The following is a 24,737-nucleotide window of genomic DNA, read 5'->3' on the forward strand; positions in this document are numbered from 1 at the left end:
CAGGCAGAAGCTCTGTTTAACAGATACCTTTTAGTCCACACAGGCAGAAGTCCTGCTGGGCAAAGACCCCACCTAATCCCTCCCAGTTCCTAAAAGCATTTAGTGAGCAGCTGGAAAGGTGCCACGGTACTCATGGGCACTAAAGTTGGGGACTCCAGATCTACTCTGTAGTGCCTCAAGGAGGACATTTTAATACAGTGGACCAGTTCAGGGTTTACTGAGCTGCACTCAAGTTGGAGCCTATGAAACCCAAGAAGGGAGAAGAAGTTTGTTGGAGTCTGAACTCCAAGACACTGCCATTATGGAATAAAGCATACCCGCTGGTTTCTGTATTATGAGCCAACTCCTTCCAGACTTTAGAAAGTGTCTCATGCTAACCCTGCCACAGTGCGGAACCACAAGATATTGATTGAGATAGAGACAGATGAGAATAAGAAGCGCCAACACAGGCGCAAAAAGCACAAAGCAGCAAAGCAATACTAAACGCCTTTACTTGCTGACTTTCACCCCTGCATCTCTGTAAGAGCCCCATCTCAGTCCCGTTACAGCAAACACAGGCTGGTCTTTGTTTCCCTGCAAAGGAAAAACAAAACAAAACAAAAAAAGCAACGTTTTATTGCATGCAGCCTGTTAATTATACTAACCTCTGATTACTCCAGTCACAACAGACCTAAAAGGGAACTGAACAAAACATCAACCGCTAAATGCCGGCTGACTCTAATAAAAAGAGAGGATTAATGCTTCACCGAGGAGGCTTGTTTGTACCTCTTCAGCCCCGGGCTGTGTTTATGTGTGAGTGCATACAGATGCCCATAGTCAAAAAGCAAGAACAGAGGAACACACGCTATATCAGTGGTGGCGAACCTATGGCACGGGTGCCAGAGGTGGCACTCAGAGCCCTCTCTGTGGACACGCGCACACAGAGTTCACCATGGGGGGGGGGGAGAATCCCCCCCACACACACATCTAGGCTGGCCTGGGCCGCTGGACTTGATGTGCGTGCACCTCAGCGAGCAGGGAGGACTCGGCTGGTGGGCCTGGTGCCTGTGCTCCAGGTGGCTGCTGCCCGGGGGGGGTGGGGGGTGGGAGAGATTATAGAGAGGCGCAGAGCGGCGCATGTGGAACTTGCTGGAGGCTACAGCAGGCTGGACCCTGCTCAAGGGGGTTATTCAGGTTAAATTGCCGCGTTGGCACTTTGCCATAAATAAATGGGTTTTGGGTTGCAATTTGGGGACTCGGTCTCGAAACGGTTCGCCATCACTGCACTATATAAAACTTGAAAAGGAAAGGAAGTTTTAACACAAAGATGAAAGAGTCAGGCTTTTTCCCCCCGGTATGTTTCTGATTTCACTCAAAGAATGGCTACTTGCAGGGGGAAGAAGATGAGCCGAGATCTCTGGGGTCCAATAGGACTTTTGAGAGCAAAGTATTAGAGCCACGCCTAACACATGCAAAGAGACCAAAAGGCAGGCATAACCCCTAGCAGAAGTTCCAATACTGTGGATGGGTAGCAACTTCTTTTGTTTTGATTGCCACTAAACTCACCACCCAACGAGATGCACTTCCATTAAAATAGATAATGATATAACAGTGTTTTGCCCTCACTTCCTTGGCCCTGGACCAGGGGTGCTTTCAAGATTTATTTTTGAGAGCCGTGGCTTCTGTAGAGGTGGACGGGAGGTGCAACCACAATGGCATAAGTGCAAAAATGCCCCCCACGTAGAAAAAAGGAATAACTAAGAAGAAGAAAAAAATGGATTTATACCCCTCCCCTTTCTCTTCTGTAAGGAGACTCAAAAGGGACTTACAAACTCCTTTCCCTTCCTCTCCCCACAACAGACACCTGGTGAGGTTGGTGGGGCTTAGAGTGTTCTGAGAGAGAACTGTGACTAGCTCAAGGTCAGGAGTGGAGAAACAAATCTGGTTCATCAGATAAGAGTCTGCCATTCATGTGCAGGAGTGGGGAATCAAACCCAGTTTTCCAGATTAGAGTTCACCTGCTCTCAACAATTACACCATGCTACCTTGATATTTTAATACAGTGGACCAGTTCAGGGTTTGCTGAGCTGCACTCAAGTTGGAGTCTATGAAATACAAGAAGGGAGAAGTTTGTTGGAGTCTGAACTCCAAGACACTGCCCTTATGGAATAAGGCATACTTAACCATTACACCATGCTACCTTGATTTGTAGTACATCGACTGGAATCGTCTCTCCTCTCAAAATTGACAGTGTGGCATCAGTGATGTGTCTGAGAAAGAGAAACACACAGCTCAGTCGCAGAGCACATAACTCATGCACAGAAGGTCCTGTGTTCAAACACCGGTCTTGCCAGGTAACAGGCATTCAGGCAGCTGGGCTGGGAAAGAGCCCCACTTGAGACTTTGCAACAAGCAATGACAGCACTGGGTTGACCTGGCCCCTTGCCCAGAGTGAGTGGGAAAACACCATACACATGCATCACACAAACTTATACACACACATACATGCACCTTGGTTTGGGTTCAAAACTTCTACGGTAATTCACCCTGTACTTGTGAGGTAAGAAATGTAAATACCAATATAAGAATAATAAAGTGCTGTCAAGTGCTGTCAACTTCTAAGGATCTCCTTTGTGGGGTATTCAAGGCAAGAGATCAGCAGAATTGGTTTGCCATTGCTTCACTCGGCACAGCAGCCTCGGTCTTCTTTGGTGGCCTCCCATCCGAGTACTAACTGTGGCCTGCTTAGATTACAGCCTGACATGTTTCAGCTTCTCTGGGTTATTCAGGCTGCAAAAGACCAATACAGGGTGGTGGCAGTAGGAGAGTTAGAAGAAGAAGAGTTTGGATTTATACCCCATCTTTCTCTCCTGTAAGGAGACTCAAGGTGGCTTACATGCTCCTTTCCCTTCCTCTCCCCACAACAGACACCTTGTGAGGTAGGTGGGGCTGAGAGAGTTCCGAAGAACTGTGACTAGCCCAAGGACACCCAGCAGGAATGTAGGAGTGCAAAAACACATCTGGTTCACCAGATAAGCCTCTGCCACTCAGGTGGAGGAGTGGGGAATCAAATCCGGTTCTCCCGATTAGTATCCACCTGCTCTTAACCACTACACCACGTTGTTAGATATGCTTGGGGCAAGCCAGGTCCCAGTGGCAGCGCTAGCATCTTGCAGATTGGCCTTGGACTCAGCTGGTGGCTGTGTGGTCCAAGAAGTGATGACAGGCATCAGCACATCTCTCATTTGGAAATCAGACAGATGACTACTGCTCTTGAGATGAACTGGTCTAATATTGACCATCTTGACACAGCTAGCTTATAAAGAACAACCCTTATTTTAGCAGTCCTTTGAAATTTGAAGAAGAAGAAGAGTTGGATTTATATCCCACCTTTCTCTCCTGTAGGAGACTCAAATGGGCTTACAATCTCGTTTCCCTTCCCCCCTCACAACAAATACCCTGTGAGGTAGGTGGGGCTGAGAGAGCTCAGAAGAACTCTGACTAACCCAAGGTCACCCAGCTGGTGTGTGTGGGAATGCACAGGCTAATCTGAATTTCCCGGATAAGCCACCACAGCTCAAGCGGCAGAACGGGGAATCAAACCCGGTTCCACCAGATTAGAGTACACCTGCTCTTAACCGCTACACCACTGCTGCTCCAGTGATGGAAGAGAGTGCTATGGATACCCTGGAACACTTTTTTTTTTTAAAAAAGGAGGGAGGTGAGATCAAATCAAGTCTGAACTATTCCTAGAAGCTTAAATGTCTAAACTGATGCTGTCATACTTTGGTCACATAATGATGAGAACAGTCTCCGGAAAAGGCAATTATGCCAGGAAAGGTTGAAGGCAGCAGGAAAAGAGGAAGACCCAATATGAGACAGACTGGCCCAATCAAGGAGGCCTCAACCCTCAGTTAGGAAGACCACAGCCAGGCTGTTAACGACAGGACATTTTGGAGGACATTGATTCATAGGGCCGCCATGAGGCAGAAGCGACTTGACAGCTCTTAACATACATGCATGCAGCACCTGTCTTTTTGAGAAACATGCATCTGTTCGACACTCAGGCTGCAAAACCTCTCCCCTCACTGTCCAGGGCAGCTGCCACCACAGCACAAGAACCTACCCTATGTTACTGAAGTTAAGCTGTGGCAATCATTTTGTGGTTGGCTCCACCTCCTGCAGCAGTCATTTTACGGCAGCCATTCTGTTGCTGTGCCCACTGTGCCCTGTCAGAATTTCACATGAGCCCACAGGTTCAAAAGGGCTGGGGGCCTCTGAGCTATTTCATTTCTACTCTGCTTTCCTCCTAAGCAGCTTACATGGTTTTCCTACACAACAGCCTTGCAAGGCAGGTTAGGCTGAGTGGGCAACTGGCCTGAGACCCACCACGATTACACGGCAGAAAGGGGATTAGAACCTGGCTCTTCCAGATCCTAGTCCAACACTACATTGACACAGCATGCTGCTAAGCTGCTCACACGGCTTCTAGAAAGGCACTCAAACTTACTGGACTTGGTTTTCACTCTCAGGGTAAAGGGTGTGACTTAAGGTGCTGGTCTTCCCAAGGGGAATGAATCCTATTGGAATCTTACTGAAAGCCTTCTGGAAAGGAATACAGAAAAAAAAATTGCTTCAGCAGAACGAGGCCTCCTTTTTTCCGCAGAGCACAGCTGTGCCTGAGATCACCCCTCCCGCAGGGCCCTCTTTGGCACGCAGGGACAGGCACTTTCTCAGAAGTCATAATGAATAATGACTCGGAACATCAGACTCTCTGGCTAATGTGCCAAGTGGCCACAAAGCAGCCTTCTGTAGTCATTAGGTTCATTGTTACATGCACGGAGGCTGGCACGCATTCTCCAAGCAATGTATGGATTCTGTCCACGGCCTGCCATTTTCCAAATGACAGGAGTCGTCCACAGCGTATCTGCACTCAGCCTGAATCTATCTCCAAGTAAAAAGCGCACAAGGCAGGAATAAATAATTCTAAGCACCCTTCCGTTACGAGGCAACAAGCACGTTTTTTAAAAAATATTCTGGTAAACAGTTATTAGGCACCTATTAAATAACCATTTTTTAAACAACCATTTTTTTTACTGTGTTTTAATCTTTGCCTCTGCAACAAGCCTCAGAATCAGGGGAACAGGTTCAAGGAGATCTGAACATCTGAACCACAGCACCGTATTTTGCTGGAGATGCCATCAATCGCAAGTCGTTGGCTGGAAATCATTGCCTGAATTGTTCCCCCTACCAGGGCCCAGTAGAGGCCATCTTGCTGGAGCTCTTATATCCACCAAAAGACTCCTCAAAGTGTGTCAGCAAATCACTCTTAATGATTTCATAACCATAACACCCTGATATTCTTCAGACTACAGTCCAGCCAAGCAAATCCAATTCTCTGTAGTTTTTTTTATCACTTTTGCTCATTTAATTTGATTTATCATGCATAGCCTACCTTCCTTATCACACTTTTTCTTTTGCCCCCATAAGTGCATGACACGTAACCTTTTGTTTATCATTTAATTACTTTGTTTATAACCCACCTTTCTTCCACAACGGGGACCCAAAGCAATGTATGTTCTCCTCTCCTCCATTTTTATCCTAACAATAACCTTGTGGGGTAGGTTAGGCTGACTGTGTGCGACAGGCCCAAGGTCACCCAGTAAGATTCCATGGCAGAGCTGGGATTCAAAAACTGGGTCTCCCAGATTCTATTCTGGCACTCTAACCATTATACAACACTGGCTCTCTGTTGGACCCTATAAACATACAAATACCAACTGATCTGTGGGAATACATCAGTTCCTTCAGTAACTGTACTCTGTCAAAGGAGTTAACAAGAAGAAAAGTTTAGATTTATAATCCCTCCCCCCTTCTCTCCTGCAAGGAGACTACAAAGGGGCTTACAATCTCCTTTCCCTCCCACCCCCCCCACCCCCGGCCACAACAAACACCCTGTGAAGTGGGTGGGGCTAAGATCTGTGACTCGCCCAAGGTCACCAAGCTGGCATGTGTTGGAGTGCACAGGCTAACCTAGTTTCCCAGACAAGCCTCCACAGCTCAAGTGGCAGAGCGGAGAATCAAACCCGGTTCTCCTGATTAGAGTGCACCTGCTCTTAACCTCCACTGCTGCTCCTGCTTTAGGGAGGGTCCGTGCCTCAATAACAGAGCACCTGCTTTGCACGCAAAGGGTTCCATGCTCAACCAGTGAACTCTCTAGTTAAAAGGATCAGGCAACAGGTGATGTGAAAGGTGCCTGTCTGAGACCATGGAGAGTTGCTGCCAGCCTGAGCAGGCAATATTGACCTGGGTAGACCAAGGTTTACTATAAGTCACATGTCCAAATGCTGGTGGTACGTCACCAACGTAGTATCATTTTTGGTCCTGGGTTTTCACATGCAGAAGGAACGTAACATGCCGAATAGACGGGTGGGGGCAACTGCAGACTGCCCTGCAACAGACCCAAAAACGGAGAATTTGATCATGGTGGTTCCCAAACAAAATTGAGCTGACTGGACAATAAAATATATATCCGTCTCCTCAGCTACCAATGCAGTGTCATGGAAACCAAAGGCTGGGATCAACAGACATGATGCTCACATTGGAAGGAGAAGGGGAAGAAAAGAGAAAGGGTTCGAGTCCAGGACTTTCCTTCCACTGGTCCTAATGCAACGCTGCAGCCCAAGAGCAGAAGGGCATGAAGACAATCAGGTACAGAGTGCTAAAGAATCCACAGATCTGCACTGAAGTAGCTGGTTCTCTGCAGGCTTCCCTCAGCCTGGTAGCTAGAAGGTGTCCAGAGGCCAGCAATGATAAATGGTTGCTTGCGGTTCAAGCCTGCCATGAGGTTCGTGCAGAAGTAGCACATGGACTAAAAAAAAAAGAACTCCCTATTTTCATCAGTATCCAGCTAGAAGCAGCTGGAATAGAGAATGGTGAAGCTTCTTGTTGTTTTCCCCATCAAGGGTTGTATTTTCCCAAAAGAATTTTGCACATAGCTTGACATGTTTCAGGAGTCACCTGGCGTAGAGCTCTCGGGTGCCCTCTTGGACGGCTTTGTTCCTTGCTCATTGAAGTGCCCCTTGATTGTTTCTTGGCTGGTGTGTGTGATCAAAATCAAGAAGCTGGCCTTATCAGAAGCAAAGGTAACACATTTTTCAGTGTAGCTGACCTACCGCTGCTATCCAAAGACCCCTGCCATGGACCTTGAGCGAGAGAAACGGAAGGATGCCGGCAACTCTGTTGCTGGGGTTACCCAGGTACAGACAAGAATAACAATCAATTCAAATAAAGCAAGGACTGAACTGAATGGGTCAGGCAGCAAACAACGACAGCACTTTTTCCTTTCCAGTTCAGTCCAAAGTTTCTGCGTGGGGGGTGAGGCGGGGGCCCACACGGGAGCCCGCAGAATGGTCTCCATTCAATTGCGACGCTGTCACAGCATGTTATTCTTTTTCCCAGCTTCCTTTCAACTGCAGAGGTTTTGAAGGCTTAAAATGGTCAGACTGAAATGCTATTTCTTTACACTGATGCTGAAACACAATTTTGTCTTGCCACAGGAAGGAGAAGTCATTTCACACAGCAAAGCACAATTCTAACCACTAACAGACTCCTTAGATCTTCGAATGAATCATTAAATTGCCTTTTTTTGTTGCCAGTTCCTGATAAGGCATTTTGCAATACAGTTCTGTTCAACAAGCAGCCCTTGTATACTCGATGAACCCATCTCTGGCTGAGCATCTATTAAAACCTGAAGTTTGCTTAAGAGAGGGAATGTGAACGAAGCCAAAACGGGTACCATTTTATGCCTATGTCAATGCTGAGGGCGAAAAGGTTTATATTATTTGTTTGGCAGAGCTGGATGAACAACTATGGCATGGCTGCCCACAGGCCTTTTGCATTTAGATGCCCTATGGAATATGCATTATGAATTCTCAAAAATCAGAACAGGAAGCAGCTCGATTTGAGTTCAGCAGCTCCCTAGAGACCAACAAGGTTTTTTGGGTTTAAGTTTTTGAGAGTTAAAGCTCCTTTCATCAGACACCTTTGACTCTCGAAAACTTGTAACAAAAAAAAAGTCTTGGTTCCTTCAAGGTACTACCGGAACTGAATCTAGCTACAGACCAAAACAGCTACCCTTTGAAACTAGAACAAGAAGCAGTTTCCATGGCAAAGGCCTACTTTCTCACTGAGGAGATAAACTTGCATCTGTACCACTGCAGACTTTGCTTGAGAGTTCACATGACGGTAAGTTCCTTCATAAGGCTCTATCATGGTAGCTTGCCGGGAGATGTGGACCAGTCCAAAAGCTCTCAGTGTAACCTCCCTCATAGGGTTGTCGTGAGCATAAAATGGAGGATAGGAGAACAATGTAAGCTGCTTTGGATCCCCTCACTGTGGAGAATGGCAGGATAGAAATGCAAAAATTCCCTACGAACAAAAAACCCGATTAGAGCCGTTTTCCCAGCAGTTTTGCTACGAGAAGGGATTTTTTTTTTTTTGGCTATAGAGGAGCTTTCAGTGATATGATCTTCCGTTTAAAAACCAACAGAAGGAAAAAAACCTTACCTCATCTGCCCTTCGGAGAAGTCCAGTTATTACCTGGAAAAAAAAGCAAACAGAATACTTGAGCTAGTATTCACCCCTAAAGCAATCATGTTTTAATAGAGCTCGTGCTCGTGCTACTTAACACTTTTGCATCCGATTACTGATATGAAATGGCAAACAGTCTAAGTTTTTTTTGGGGGGAGGGGTAGAGACAAGACAAGACAAATAGATAAACATCATCCTTTCAGTACCTCCTGCAGAGTCCCATCCCCTCCTGCAATGATGATCATGTCTGTGTTTTCCATCAGCTCCAGCAGTTTCTTGGCTTGCCCTTCATAATCTGTCTGAAATATAAATGGAGCCCAGAAACATGATGTTAGGTACTAACAGTCTCGTTAGCAAGAGAATTTAAGCACAAGATATTGCTCCGAGCTCGAGTTTGTTGAGAAGCGTTTGTGCTAAGAGCTCTGGGAGTATGCTTTACAAAGGTGAGCATCCTTCTGGTGCTGTTCATCTTTGCAGCCAGACCACTGACACAACCCAAATGGGAATTCCAGAGTGGTGGTCCATTTTTTAATTATTATTATTATTATTATTATTATTATTATTATTATTATTATTATTATTATTATTATTATTATTATTATTATTATTATTTCGATTTGATAAACCGCCCTACCCCCGAAGGGCTCAGGGCGGTGTACAACAAAACAAGAACAACCATAATAAAACAAATCGAATAACCCCAGTTAAAATACAAATCTTAAAACTATAGCAGCAGCATAGTTATAGCATATAGCACCCTTTTAAAGGATGAAATCAAGGACTCCACTCCAATGTGGATTTTCACCAGAGGAGAGGTGTTGCCAAATGAACCGTGACTGAGATAATTAAGCATTATTATTACCACTATTATTTATTGAATGTGCATATCACCCCTCCCCTTTGGGACTCGGGGAGGTTCACAACAGTTCATAATCAAGATAAAACACAATAATTATAAATATATAAATATACAACCAAGAACTCTCTGGAGGAGCACTGCTGCCACGTTGTGGTTAAACTAACTAAGCAGTTATCTTATATTTTCCTTTTTGGAAGCATTATTGCCAATACAACTGTTCTTAGGTGTACAGTATTTCTTATAGCCCCATCCAAAAGGGGGAAGGAGGGCTTGTGGGAGTGGCACAGCTATGCACCAGGTGTTTGTCCTCCCGGGGGCACATACCTCGGTGGAGGGGGAGGCATGCGAGCGGCCACCTGTCCCACAACTCTGCTACTGCAGAGCCCGGAAGTCCAGGCTGCGGTGGGGCTGTGCTGGCGTCCCACTCAGACACCACTGTGGGAGGGGGGAGGGCATTCCTGGGGGCACAGCCCTCAGACGTACACCACACTTTCTGTGGTATATGTCCTTTCAGCCCTGTGGGGCTTTTCAGTTGGGAGGCTTCAGGGCTTTTCCCTGATCCTTGCAACACTGAAAAGCCCTTTTGGAGGCGGTGGGGCACTGCCATATCAGCATCATGGCCCACCGCCTCAGGGTTTGAATGGGGCTGTTAGTTGTTTTCAACTAAGAGACCAATGCTGTGATTGGTTTATGTATGAGTTGTGTATGTGTGTCTATTACAATAGAGAAGGTAGCCTTTGATGTATGTGCGTGGTATTTATACTGTGATATATCTACCCAGGATAGACAAATGCTTTGTGAGTAATGTTTAATGTTCTAAAATTAATACAGTTGTTGCGCCTTTTGCCCTGTGAGGTTTAGATTGCTGTCCCACTGAAAAGGTCTATTGAACTCCATGACCAAGACAAATCTCTCTTGCGGTAATGCCCACTTCAAGGGAAATGCTATAAGGTTTTGGCTCCATATGTACACAAGCATTTAAGTATACAAAACACAGCAGTACATGCCAAGCACAGACAGTCTTACAATATACAATTGCTCAACACTATACTGCTAATATGCACGCTTGAAATGTGCTGCTATATTTTCTATAATTAAATGCTTGTGTATGTTGTGTGACAAGAAAATGCCTGAACACCTCAAGGCCAAAATCTACAAAACAGTTGTTCACCCAGTAGCACTGACCGGAGCCGAATGCTGGACAGCAACAAGAAAACGTGAACAAGCCCTTCATGTCATGGAAATGAGGATGGTATGATGGATACTAAACCTGATGCTGTTCGACCATGTGCCGAACGATGACATACGGCAAAGACTTAAAATAACACCAATTGACCAGTACATGAGGCAGGCATGGCTAAGGAGATATGGCCACGTCATGCGCGGTGAGGAAACATCCGTAGCAAAGACAGCCCTGCACCTTGAACCTGGTGGATGCCGCCTACGTGGCAGACCCAAAAAATGGTGGATGGACACAAACAATGAAGACCTGCAAGCAAAGAACCTTACCTCAGAAGACACTCAAAATCATGACCTTTGGAAGAGACAGTTACAAAACTGACCCTGCACGTGCAGGAAACCAGTTCGGAAAGAAGAAATGCTTGTGTATGTATGAAGCCAAAGCCTATAGCGTTTCCCATGAAGTAGGCATTACAGTAAGACACATTTCTCTTGGTCGTGGGGTTCAAGAGAATATCTAAGTGGTACAGAATCTCCTACAAATGCAAGTTGGTCAGCTTAAGTAGCACAGAGATTCAAAGCAGCTGGTACAATCTTAAATGAGACTAATATAAAACCTACAGTAATTTCAGGTGAAAAAAATTATGGCTAATGGATATAGAAACAGTCTCTTCAAAGCAATATGTTTTGATGAAAACCCTTCACTGCCATTCATTTCAGCACTACTGAAAGTGAACAGCGCCACCTACAGAACCATTTACACTTCGGCCTAAAGGAGAGATTTGCAATGGTCTCCCTCCTATGAATGAGGCGAAGTGGCTTACTGCATGACACGCACAAATGATTAACGTGATAACCTCTCGGACAGACTGGGAAAGGCTATGGCTCTGCAGCTGTCAAGGAAGGGGCTCCCATTCATTTTCTAGGTGTAGGTATTCTTCCAAGGGTTGTAAAAGCTTCCACAGCCACCACAGCCGTTGTAAGTCCTATAGGAAGTTCCACACTCCCTCTCAGGGCAAACGTAGCTCCCTCCAGTCAAAAGGAAGCAGACAGAACATTCAGCACTTTTTAGACAATTTTTGAGGGTCAATGTTAATTGAGCGAAGTTGAATGGGCCATTTCTGACTGACCAGTCGCCAAGCTGGAAGACAGGAACCGAGGCCAGGAGCTCTGCCAGGCTCCCCATCACTGTGTCTATAACGACAGGTGATTCCTGGAAGGTTAAGTGTACCAGGGTAACACAGGATGCAGCATGGCAGCGGGGGATTGGGGTTTCCTGTACAGCATCCCATGCAATACTCAATGGGCATCACCTCATCCTTCACAGATTAGGCCAGAGAAATTGAGGCATAAGAAAGGAAACAGCTGCCAGCTTCAAACCAAGCGGGCCTTAAAACTTTTCTGGTCCCATGATCTTCCAGCATTTTCGAAGAGCCGATGTGGTGAGGTGGTTAAGAGCAGGTGGACTCTAATCTGGAGAACTGGGTTTGATTCCCCACTCCTCCACATGAAGCCTCCTGGGTGACCTTAGCCTACTCACACTTCTGCCTGAACGCTCTCAGACCCACCTGCCCCACATGGTGCCTGTTGTGGCAAGAGGAACGCAAGGCGTTTGTAAGCCGCTTTGAGACTCCTTGCAGCTGACAAAAGTGGGGCACAAATCCAAACTCCTCCTCCTCCTCCTCCCCCTCCTCCTCCTCCTCTTCTTCTTCTTAAAGGAACCATGAAAAGGTTCTGCCTTCCCCGAAGCAAGGTGCGAAGATGACTGGAGATCCAGAAAGCATCCCTGACTCTTCAGGAAGTGCTTATCAGCCTCGCCTATCTGGGCTCAGAGCTCTGCTGAATGTTTTCTTTCCTACAAGAAGACAAACAGGGCATCCGATGTTGCTGACAGACACCCCGGTGCATGTTGGACAGCTCACACAATGTAATCTCAGTCAGCCTAATTCAATCAAGTGTATTCTCCCTCTGTCTCGTCTTTTTTTTAATGTCCCTTCTTTTTCCATCAGTCCAGGAGCCTTTTCCTATCCAAGAAGCCATTAAAGTGTGCAAAGCTCCTCTTAATCAATCTCCACCACTCTGTGGCATTTTACGATCTAGCGTGCATCAGAACGAAACTTTCCTAAGCAGCGTGAGCATCTCCACTGACCGCTTAAATGTATTAGCAGCTGATGCTTCGGGGTCATGCGTTTTGCACCATAATGAAGCCTACAATCCCCATAATCACCTTGCTGTGGAAGAAAAAGGAAAGTCATAAAACCAGCTTATAAAAGTGCAGTTGTATCTGAAATAACCACCTGAAATAAATATCCGCTCTCGGGGTTTTGGCATTTATCTGAAATAAATACAAGCTTTCAGCTTTGGCATTTACAGTTCTGACCAGTATCTTACGAAAAACGGAATATAGGACGAGAAAGCACAAGTCCATTTTCAGCGGCTTACCTTGACAATAGTCACATCCAACCCAGACAGGTGTAGAATCGGGGCAGCATTTTTTTCAAAAAGGCTTCTGGCTTTACTAGAAATTAAAAAAAAAAGATCACTTGATTGGGGGGGAGGGGGTTTAAATTTAAAAGGGGAAAACCCAAAACCTTAAATTACATTTATAAGCTGTTCTGCCTTTATGTCTACAGCAACACGGCAAGTTCTAGCAGGAGGGGGGAACCAAAGCAAAAAGCCATCAACTTGTTGGAATAATGGTGGTTATTTGAGTGGCACTAACTTCTGCGTGAAGCATGAGTTATTGGTATCCAGTTCTTAGCGGTAAGATATGAAGCCTGTTGACCTCAACACTGAAGCCAATCAGTGCAAACAGAGGGGCAGAAGGCGCACCGAGCACCTCAGTCAGTGCTTAATTGCAAAGCTGAGATGCTCTTAAGAGTGCTGTCATGAGATTGTCTTGCTGTTGCTCATCAGGGAATTCGCAACGCCAAATGGAACTTGTTGTTGTCAAGTGGTTCCAGACATAAAGAAAAAGGGGCTTATTTAGAGAATGTCCATGCTGAAATTTCTCCAGCCTCCCGTTCTGCTCTTGAGCTGCAAACTGGAAGTTCGGAAGGTCCTTCTGAATCCCAATATTAGAACATAAGAAAGAGCCTGCTGGATCAGACCAGAGTCTATCTAGTCCAGGACTCTGCTACTCGCAGTGGCCTACCAGGTGCCTTTGGGAGCTCACGTGCAGGAGGTGAAAGCTATGGCCTTCTACTGCTGCTGCTCCCGAGCACCTGGTCTGCTCAGGCATTTGCAATCTGAGATCAATTAAGATGGCAATTAAGAAAAAAGATTTAAGCTGACTACAGTGTTTCCCCAAAAATAAGATAGTGTCTTATATTAATTTTTGTTCCCAAAGATGCGCTATGTCTTATTTTCAGGGGATGTCTTATTTTTCCGCTCCACAGCTGCATGCTCTGGTGTTCTGTTCGACGGGCATGCTTCCAAACAAAAACTTTGCTACGTCTTACTTTTGGGGGATGCTTTATATTTAGCACTTCAGCAAAACCTCTACTACGTCTTATTTTCAGGGGATGTCTTATTTTGGGGGAAACGGTATGATGAGAGCACAGGCTATGATGGATACGACATGCCAACGGACAGATGTGTGCAACTTCAAAGACGCAGATGAACCAGATGACCATGCACTGGGTCCCCAGAAATAGTTCTAAGTAAAAGTGTACTTGGACCGGGCCTGGAAGATCTAGGAAAAGGCTCCTCTGGATGATGGGAAGAAGACAGAACCATCCTGAGCAAACACTGCTTGCACATGGCTAAATTACCCAGAAAGTCTTACAAGGCACTGCCCAGGGAGCCTTTCGGGTTGGGTTGATCTGGGGAGCACTGCTGTGATGTTCAGTCATACTTTCCAAGGACACGGGGGAGGGGAAAACGAAAGGGGAACTGTTCTCATCTCTATAGAAAAGGAATTATAACGTATATGTTGTTGTTGTTGTTGTTTTTACATTGCTGTCATCAAACTAGGTATCTCGAAGTAAATGTTTTTAACAGTCTGATTCTGAGGTGAATTTACTCAGAAGATGTGCTGGGTTTAAGAAGGCTTATTTCCCAAGGAACATAATTACAGCTGCAATTTTAATGCAGTTTTCATTTTCCAGCCACTTCAGGAAGTTTGGTTTTGATGAGAACTATCAGCTTCTTAGGCCACCCTTTATGACGTTACTTTCTTTCTGCAGCCTTCAACAAGGTCATGAACCCCCTTCCTCACAAGAACCCAAAATAAGCCCCTGAGCCAATTACACGCCATTTCTCAGCTAATAAGATATGCAATGCTAGCCCTTCATTCCTCTTTTAAAGGGAAAATATATGTTACTTGTTTTATTATTCAGTAACATTACAACAACAACAAAACTTTACCTGACCTTGTTTTGGTAATGCTCTCATACATTTTTATGCCTTTTACTGCATAATAAACAGCTGTGCCATTAATTATAAATTATTCTGTAAAAATAATTTATAGCACCCAGGGAATGGAAAACACGCTTTAAATAAAACAACATTTTCCCAAAGATGTGCAGTTTGTAAGATGTCAACCCTATTAGAAAAAAAAGTTTGATACACAACTTTCTGTTTAGGCTCACTAAATAATCAACGTTAACCAGCAGGACAGGCATAGCTCTTGCAGAAGGGGAAAGAAATGTTCAAGGGGCATTGTAAAGTGGTACCGTGTACAATGCTCCCCTTGCTTACATACAGATAAATAGCAGCCATCTGTTGATTTGGGATGTAGAAACACCAAGCCGCCCACCTTTGCTTTTGGTATTTCAGGGCCTGGAACATGATATAGGTTTGTTAACTCTCTATTCAGTCTCCTAACCTGGATGTGATTCATTGGGGAAATAACTAGCCTTTCTCCACCTAGCTGCATAATTCTAGGTCCTGTTCCTTCAGTCTCATAAAGAACAGAAAAGATGGTACACCTGTTTCTGGACTCTACCATTTCAGATTGCAGTGTGTGTGTGTGTGAGGGGGGGGGGGGTTCAGGTCCCCACAATGAAATGTTCTTAGAGGGAAAAAAATCTATTCACTTAGAAAACTAATGTACCAGGTAGAAGGTTAGAGAGCTCTTCTCGCTAACATTTAGGTTTCTGTATGAAGCAATTTTTTTCTTTCTGCTCCAACGGAGAAGCATTCTACCACATAAACTCTTACCTTAAAGAAACACGCTTACCAATTCACTGTGAAAACAAAGTCTTAGTAGTGTGAAGACAGATGTTGGAAGAGCATGACAAAAATGCTCTGGCCAGATGTGATCAATAAGATACAAAGCCTCATTGGGAGGCACGTTTGAAAAAACAGCTGCCAAAGCCCTTAAAATTTTCCCTCAGCACTGTGTACGCCTATGATGTTATAGGAAGAGGACATAACGCCAGTTAAGCTAAATATTTGCTCTTAAAATGGCCAGTCTGTGCAAAAGCTGCTATTTCCACATGGATGGAAAGCAGAATGAACGACAAGGTAAAGCTATGTCCAGACAGCAGCTTCTGGCGTTGCTTGCTATAAGATTTAGCATTAAAAAGTCAGTGATATTGGGAAAAAGGGGACCAAATGTTTGTGCGGGGGTTTGTGGAACTCTTTTCAGATAAACCCTTATTTCAGGATAAACCCTTATTTCAGGTTATGTCATTCAAACTTTTGAGCTACTTGAGATGAGCACAGTCTTGTGTGGCTTGAGATAAAACGGCACACTCAATAAGCAAATGTCTCCATTTCGGAGAACTGAAAATCTTAATGAGGAATCTTGCTCAAAAAAGAGAACCATGATTTCAGGTTCATGTAAAAAGTGCAGTCATTGCACACTTTTTTTGGTGGTTTCTTACCAAGGAAGCAAAACAACTGGAGAAAAATGTGCATAAAAGACAATCACACCAGTGCATCAAATGTTCATGGCCTACGTTCCCCAGAACTAGCATTATTAAATGCTAGATTCGGAGATGATAGGCAGTAGAAACTGTAAGCCTCACAAGAGCCTGCTTCAGGCAGTCACTTGTAATTCCATGCAACCAAAAAGTATGAAGGACAAAACCCACAAAAGTGACTGTTCCATGCAACCAAAGGTAAGAAGGACAAAAGCAAAGGAACTGGAAAACAAGCTAGGGAAGGGGACCTTACCCTTTACAAGCTGCGGGGTTGAGAAACACCGTTGCTTTCTTTATCTCCTCATTTGGAAGAATAATCTGGTTGCCGAACACCTAATAATGTAGAGAAAAGGAGTTTTCTCTGTTAAAAGATTGTATTTCTCCTGTTTTTGAGGTATTTTGTTAATTGAACCTCCCCACCCTTTTTTCACCCATGAAAAGAAAGATACCAAATCACTGGGGAACAAAGGTTGCCTTGACAGTCAGTGTGGTATAGTGGTTAAGAGTGGTGGATTCCAATCTGGAGAACCACTCCTACACATGAAGCCTGCTGGGTTACCTTGGGCTTGTCACTGTTCTCTCAGGACCCACCTACCTCACAAGATGTCTGTTGTGGGGAGGGGAAGGGACAGAGTTTGTAAGCCACTTTGAGACTCCTTGTGGTTGAGAAAAGTGAGGTATGAGTCCAAACTCTTCTTCTGTCATCTGCCCTCTTCAAAGTTAGCACATCCTCCAATGAAATGGCATTTTTGTTTGTGGAAGAGGGTGGTGCTGGTAATTTCCACTGATTCCCTCCCTTAGTGAACACATGAACACATTAACCTGCCTTGTACTGAACCAGACCATCAAGATCAGTATCCTCTCCAGAGAGTCAGGCTGAGGTCTTTCACGTAACATACTTCCTGACTCTTTTACCTGGAGATGCCAGAGACTGACCTGGGACCAATGGTGTGCGAAGCAGATGCTCTACCAATGAACTGTGGCCTCTTCCCTTCTCATGCTTTTGGGAGACCCGCACTGTATCCGTTTCCATGTCATTTCTGAGGGCCTACTGCCCCACAGGTACAAAATTTCAGGTGGCCCAATGGCCTGTAGGAGAATAGTGACCCAAGGACATCTTGCTCCATAAGGCCTTTGAGGTCTGAAATGAGGGTCACCAATCTTTCACTGAGCCTGTGAGCACTGCTGGAATTCTGACACAGTGTGGTGGGCATGACTCCAAAATGGCTGCCACAGCCTACTTTCTGTGCCACACGACCAATAAAATCTCCAATGGCCAATCAGATGCCTTGCTGGACAAAAGCCCCACCCTTTCCTTATAAATACTTAGTGGACACCAGGAACAATCCTGGCAGGTGCCATGATGCCCACAGGTACCACACTGGAGATCCCTGGTCTAAAAAACACCCATATGAGCTTTGTGTTGAACCTCAAGGCTGCCAACCTCCAAACTACAGGCCTACAGTACTGACATATGTGCAGTGAATTACAAAGAACCAATGCACGAATATAAGATGTCAGCCCTTGCCTGACAATAGTACATTTGAAAGGGATCTGGAAGTCCTAATAGATCACAAGCTAAACATGAGTCAACAGTGTGATATGGCAGCTAAGAAAGGCAATGCGATTCTGGGCAGCATCAATAAGAATACAGTGTCTAGATCGAGGGAAGTAATAATACTATTCTGTATTGGTCAGACCTCACCTGGAATACTGTGTCCAGTTCTGACACCACAATTCAAGAAGGATACTGACAAGCTGGAGAGTGTCCAGAGGAGAGCAACCAAAATTGTAAAAGTTCTGGAATCTAGCCCCTGTGAGGAGAGACTTGGGGAGCTGTGTATGTTTAGTCTGGAGAAGAGAAGGTTAAGGGGTGACATGATAACCATGTTTAAATATTTGAAGGGATGTTGAAGAGGGAGCAAGCTTGTTTTCTACTGCTCCAGAGACTAGGACATGGAGTAACAGATTCAAACTATGAGAAGAGATTCCACCTAAATATTAGGAAGAATTTTCCAATGGCAAGGACTGTTCAACAGTGGAATACGCTGCCTTGGAAGGCGGTAGAGTCTCCTTCTTTTAAACAGAGGCTGGATGGCCATCTGTCAAGAGTGCTTTGATTGTGTGTTCCTGCATGGCGGGGGGTTGGACCGCATGGCCTTTGCGGTCTGTTCCAACTCTTTGATTCCACATAAGGACCTCACGCACATGCAGTTTCACAGCAAACAAAGCAAACGCTCGGCATTTGCAGTTTGTTTTGCTGTAACCCATCAACAAAGATCTGCCTCACGCAGATACAAACCAAGCAGGAAAGGCAAGGCTCACTCAATTACCACTATTAATAGTAATAAATGGATTTATTCTTAGCACAGTTGGTGATGGGGTTTGAACGAGGCAGCTGAAACAATCATATTAAGAGAGCTCTGATGCTTTCCAAATTCACAGTGATTATCAACATCACTGAGATTATTAGAGCAGAGAATTTAAAATACATTAGAACAAAGCTGAACATTAAATTCTATTTATTTTACCGCATCAGGGAAGCGGCAGCAGAAGGTAGGTGAGACAGTGATTCAGGGGGCAAAGGACGGAGGAAATCAAACTGGCATATTATTTGAAGAGCAGATGGGAAAAGTCAGTGATTAATTCTATTACTTTTGCATTCTTGAGGGAAATCAGGGGAAATGACTGTCTCCATTTATAATTCTCTGGTCTGTTAACAGCTGTTAGAAACATCTAATTATTTACTTGGTAGGGGGAGCAATATATCTGTTTGCTCTGAACGAACAACCTGTCTATACTACAAATTAAACTCTCAGAAGAACTGATGGGGTTTTTTTTTGAGGGGAGCTTTATTCTTATATGTACCATCTTGGGGCGGGGGGAGGGAGAGAGAGAGAAGGAAGAAAACATTGTGAACCTTTGTAATCACTGACTAACCCTTAATAGGAACAGAGACTCTCACAATCAGCTTTCAAAATATATTTCTGGTTTGACCATCACTTCTTTCCACTAAAATTCTTCATCTGTAGCATAGCCCTGACCTCATTTGCTCAGGGTAGCCCAATCTTATCGGATCTTGGAAGCTGAGCAGGGTTGGCCCAAGTTATCACCTGGATGGGAGACCAACAAGGAAATCCAAGGTCACCATGCAGAGGCACACAATGGCAAACCACCGCAGCTTCTCTCCTGCCTTGAAAAACCTAAGAGTTTACCAAAAGTCACCTGTGATTTGATGGCATTTTCCACCACTAAAATACAAAAGGTATTATGCTAGCCAGTAATCTTGCACCCCACAGACCTCTTGACAACATTTGGTTTCTCTGTACTTCATGAATTTCAATGGAAAGTGTGACCAGTATCCTCTGACAAGCATAAAACCGGAGGAGATACAAGGTCAGGTGAAGAGACAGGACTTGGGTGTTCCATCTGCGGTGATGTCTATGATTGAAGTCTATAAAATTATGCATGGGGTAGAAAATGTTGACAGAGAGAAATTTTTTCTCTCTTTCTCACAATACTAGAACCAGGGGGCATTCATTGAAAATGCTGGGGGAAAGAATTAGGACTAATAAAAGGAAACACTTCTTCATGCAACGTGTGATTGGTGTTTGGAATATGCTGCCACAGGAGGTGGTGATGGCCACTAACCTGGATAAGCATAAGCATAAGCATAAGCATTTTATTGTCATTGTGCACGCACAACGAAATTTACAGCAGCATTCCTCGATGCACACAATTTCAGACTCATACATCATCCTCACTTCCCCTTCCTCCACCCATCCCTACACAGCCCCAAATACATCAATATGAAGCAGCGGAGTTTAGCATAGCCACAGCTCTAGAGTAGAAGCTGTCTCTAAGCCTCTTTGTCCTAGTTCTGAGAGCCCTGTATCGTCTGCCAGATGGTAACAGTTTGAAAAGAGAGTGTGCTGGATGAGACGGGTCCCTCAGAATATTTTGGGCTTTATTTAGGCTTCGGGAATTATAGATTTCTTCCAAGGAGGGAAGAGGGCAGTCGATAATCCTTTGTGCAGTAGTGATCACCCTTTGGAGCGCCTTCCTATTCGCCACTGTGCAACTGGAGAACCATACACAGATGCAGTAGGTTAAGACACTCTCTATAGCACAGCGTAAAAGGGACACCAGAAGTTTTCCATCTAGTTGTTGCTTCCTTTTAAAAGTCTCAGAAAGTACAGTCTTTTGCTGGGCTTTCTTAACCACCGCGGCAGATCTCTGTACGCCCCAGGTCAAGTCCTCTTTAATCATATAACGCCGCTAGAAATTTAAAAAACTAGCCACCCGCCTCCCACTTGATCTCCATTTATAGTCATAGTGGGCTGAATTTCTGGAGCTATTCCTTCTATAGTCCACTATGAGCTCTCTTTGTCCTTGTTAGTGTTAAGAACCAGGTTAATTTTCCCCTGCACCATGAGAGACAGTCGGTCCACTTCATTCCGATAGGCAGACTCTACATCCCCTCCAGAGATGAGCCCCACCACCGCTGTGTGTCATCAGCAAATTTGATAATGGTGTTACTATGATAGACAGGAGTTACAGTCATTATGTATAAAGGGTGAACAGTAAGGACTCAACACACAGCCCTGTGGCGTTCCCATCTTTAGCGTAAGAACTGAGGAAACCCAATTTCCCAGTCTAACCCTCTGGGAAACGCCTCCAGACAAGAAGTCCCTAATCCACAAACAGATTGAATGTGAGAGTCCAAGATCCACGAGTTTCGTCACCAGTCTTTGTGGCGAGATTGTATTAAATCTTGAACTAGTAAAGTCCGCCAAAAAAGCGATTCTGCACATAATTCCCTGATGTTCCAGATAAGGTCAAAGCAGTGTGGAGGCTAATGGCAATGGCGTCCTCCGTAGATCTATTAGTCCGATATGCGAACTGATGTTTATCAAATGTATCTGGAAGGCAAGAACTAATATGCCTATGGACCAGTTTTTCAAAACACTTCATGATGATGGGGGTGAGTGCCACTGGTCTATAATGTGGTGAACACATTAAATTCTATTTAACCTGGATAGCTTTAAAAAGGGCTTGGATAGATTTATGGAGGAGAAGTTGATCCATGGCTACCAATCTTGATCCTCCTTGATCTGAGATTGCAAATGCCTTAGCAGACCAGGTGCTCAGGAGCAGCAGCAGGCCATTGCTTTCACCTCCTGCATGTGAGCTCCCAAAGGCACCTGGTGGGCCACTGCGAATAGCAGAGAGCTGGACAAGATGGACTCTGGTCTGATCCAGCTGGCTTGTTCTTATGTTCTTATGATGTGAATACTCAGGCAGTTCAGAGTCTGGATGTCAGGTGGCAAAATACCTAGTTACATTTCCATCTGCATTCATTTACTGACATATACATGCAGACAAGGGATTACATTTTCCTTCTAATTAAGGCTCTGGGTTTTTGATCTTGGTGACAACTAAAATGTATGTTTCATTTTATATGGAACAGGATCCTAGAAAAAGGGGGTGTGGAGAGAAAGATTCAGTGCAGTATACTATTAGGAATATAATAAACCTCTTTTTAAAAATGTTGCCTTCTCATCAAAATACAAAGTATAGTGTACAGCACAAGAAATACAGATTTTACACAGGATCCCAAATCCAAATGACTTCTCTACAAACCTGCACTGTATTTACCTCAAAATATTTCAAACACTCCTGAAATTTCCATTTGGCCAGGCTTTCAGAGCATTTGGGGTACACTGAATTTAGTGGTCCCAAAATAAAATGGGCAATAGACCCATAACAGGTATGGGGAAGGGGGCCAAATACTGCTAAGGTGTAAGAAAATGATGGTAATTTATAAAACAGTTTTCATTATGAAGTCAGTCTCTTTTTTCCTGCTCGTGGAATCATGTTCCTTCTTTGTGTACATACTGGAACACCAGGTCCAAGGAGAACACAAAAGCTACACTCTGGTCGATTCCCCACCCACCATTAGATGCGCGCTCCTCACGGCAAATACCCCAGGGTCCTGCAGCACTCCCCACTACACCAGCAATGACAACGCAGCGACAACGCAGTCACCCCGATTCTGCCGCTCCTCCCACCCCTCAGCGCGCGTCATTTCGGATCCTGGTCGGAAGTACACCTTTTTGAAACCGTGCGCCGAACACGGAGCAGGGGTCCCCTCTGATTGTTCGTTGCTGTCTACTGACAAAATGGGGTATTTCAGTCTCAAGAACTGTCAGTCCTGTGACCCGTGCCCTCAAACTTTACCTAACAGGAGCCATACAGGTAACTAAGCTTCCAAAATAGTCAAATGGAATAACAATACAAAATTTATCTTCATAATGCTCCTGAATAATTCACAAAGGCATGGAGTTTGAAGTATAATTAGGTGCAAAGCACAGGCCCTGCAGGAAATATGTGCCTTATGGTCTATTAGCAAAAGAATACAGAAGCTCCATTGTCAGGCGTGTCACGTCCAAGAGACCTGCTGGGAGAACCTCCAGAATCCTGCGTGAGAGAGATAAGAAGGGGATTTTAATCTAATTTGATCTTGTTAAATGGTATTACCTGGGCTTCTTGGCATGCAGCTCTCCTTAGCAGGTTATCGCTATCAGGAAAAAAAAGAGAAAAGAATTGATGTTAGATAGTGGAATTTTGGGGAAAGGAAATAGGTGGATGCCTGCATTTTTTTTAAAAAAAACCTACTTCAACTGCTGCGTTGGCACACAAAAGCCCAGGGACCATATTTTTAAAAGGAACCTCTTGCCAAGATGCTGGAAAGGAATCCTCCCACCCAAAAGTTGTTGCAATTGGAAGCCACGTGTTCCTTTGTCATTTAGCTCCTTATGTACATCTTCCACACCTGAGAACTCAATGCCCATGTAATGAGCTTAGATGATTGAAGAATGCCTTATCCACAGCATGGACCATCTGACCCTGAGCTCTACATTGCATAAACCATGCTTGACTAAACCCTTCTCCTTTGACCCCTCAAGCATGGCATTATTCAGCTGCTCGGCCAGCCAAACAAATGGCCAAACCATTCTGATGTCTTCAGGAAGTCAAATGTCAACTGAACCAAGCCAAATGTCAACTGAATGCACTGTGCTAAGGTCATGCAGCTACATCACTGAGGCAGGGCTGACTCAATAGGCAGGAAGAAGACAAGAACTGATCACTTCGGGCCCTCCCATACTGTGTGATGAAACGTCACAACATCTCCACCTCCCTCCTCAATCACACCTCAACATCTACCAGCTCCAAGACCAGTTGCCAAGGAAGCAATCCCTGTTCCCAGGGACTAAATTAATTTAGTTCCTTCTCCTCACAGAACCCCTCCGACTGAGAATGTCTGTGAAGGCTTCCATATTGTAATGACCTGCCTGAGGTCACACTGCTTGGGACTAAGAAGCACACTGTAGCAGAGGCAAGGAAGAAATCGGGTTGCGTTGAAAATATTAATATATTATTATTATTATTATTATTATTATTTTTATTATTATTATTATTATTATTATTATTATTATTATTATTATTATTATTATTTATTAAACTTGCTATACCGCCCTATCCCCGGAGGGCTCAGCTCCAGAGGACCCCTGAAGCAGTTTACAAAAAATAATACCTTCCAACAATTCTGGGAACTCTCAAACGATGTTAGGCTACCATCTGTTATGAATTTTCTACTCAACGGTTCCTGTGATCTTGTATGTGAGAATGTTGCAAGTTTTTTGAGGAACTATTTGGTAAGGCGCAATCATTGCCTACATAGTAGCAATGGCTAAATTATTTTATGTGTGCATGAATGTTGTGAATGTTCAACGCTGTTTTAATGTATTTTAATATTTGAATGTCTCAGTTAGTAGATAAATGCACCTTTTTACTAACTCTGTAATTTATAATGCCAATAAAGGCTTTGGAATTGGAATTCTGGGAACTGCTGAACACTTGTAGCCTCAGTCCATGCCACAAAGGTCAACACAAAAAACCCATCAACATTAACAGGCATCCATCATAAAGGATCACTGAAAAACTCTGTTCCCTTTGTGCACTTAAGTTCTCGGTGAGGCTGCGTGCTTCCCTGCAGGGGTCTCCCCACGTTTCCTCATTTCCATGCCAGGAGGTGCCCTGCTGCTTCCCCAAAGCCTGGTCACCATTTTGGCTGTCCCGAGGAGAATGCTTCCAGGTTCATTGATGGCCACCTGTTTATTGTGTGTGTGTGTGTGGGGGGGGGGGGGGGCTTAAAGTTGTTCCTTTGATCTATCACTCCTGGGATAGATCAAAAG

General features: G+C 44.6%; 1 protein-coding gene across 2 annotated transcripts in view; it reads right to left on the reverse strand.

Annotated features, from left to right (window-relative positions):
* The window catches only part of AGK (acylglycerol kinase), a 51,171-nt gene that overhangs the window by 12,634 nt on the left and 13,800 nt on the right, over positions 1–24,737 (reverse strand). Inside the window, exons 3-10 of one of the 2 annotated variants that reach the window (XM_048501881.1) lie at positions 23,020–23,059; positions 16,733–16,812; positions 13,052–13,127; positions 8,778–8,870; positions 8,548–8,580; positions 4,490–4,581; positions 2,180–2,249; positions 494–573 (exon numbers count right to left, since the gene is read on the reverse strand). In XM_048501881.1, the coding sequence (XP_048357838.1) occupies positions 494–573; positions 2,180–2,249; positions 4,490–4,581; positions 8,548–8,580; positions 8,778–8,870; positions 13,052–13,127; positions 16,733–16,812; positions 23,020–23,059 (564 nt within the window). Of the gene's footprint in view, positions 1–493; positions 574–2,179; positions 2,250–4,489; positions 4,585–8,547; positions 8,581–8,777; positions 8,871–13,051; positions 13,128–16,732; positions 16,813–23,019; positions 23,060–24,737 lie in introns of both variants that reach the window. The other variant, XM_048501880.1, reaches the window with a different exon arrangement.

Source organism: Sphaerodactylus townsendi, linkage group LG06 (assembly GCF_021028975.2).
Source record: "Sphaerodactylus townsendi isolate TG3544 linkage group LG06, MPM_Stown_v2.3, whole genome shotgun sequence".
Classification (NCBI taxonomy): domain Eukaryota; kingdom Metazoa; phylum Chordata; class Lepidosauria; order Squamata; family Sphaerodactylidae; genus Sphaerodactylus; species Sphaerodactylus townsendi.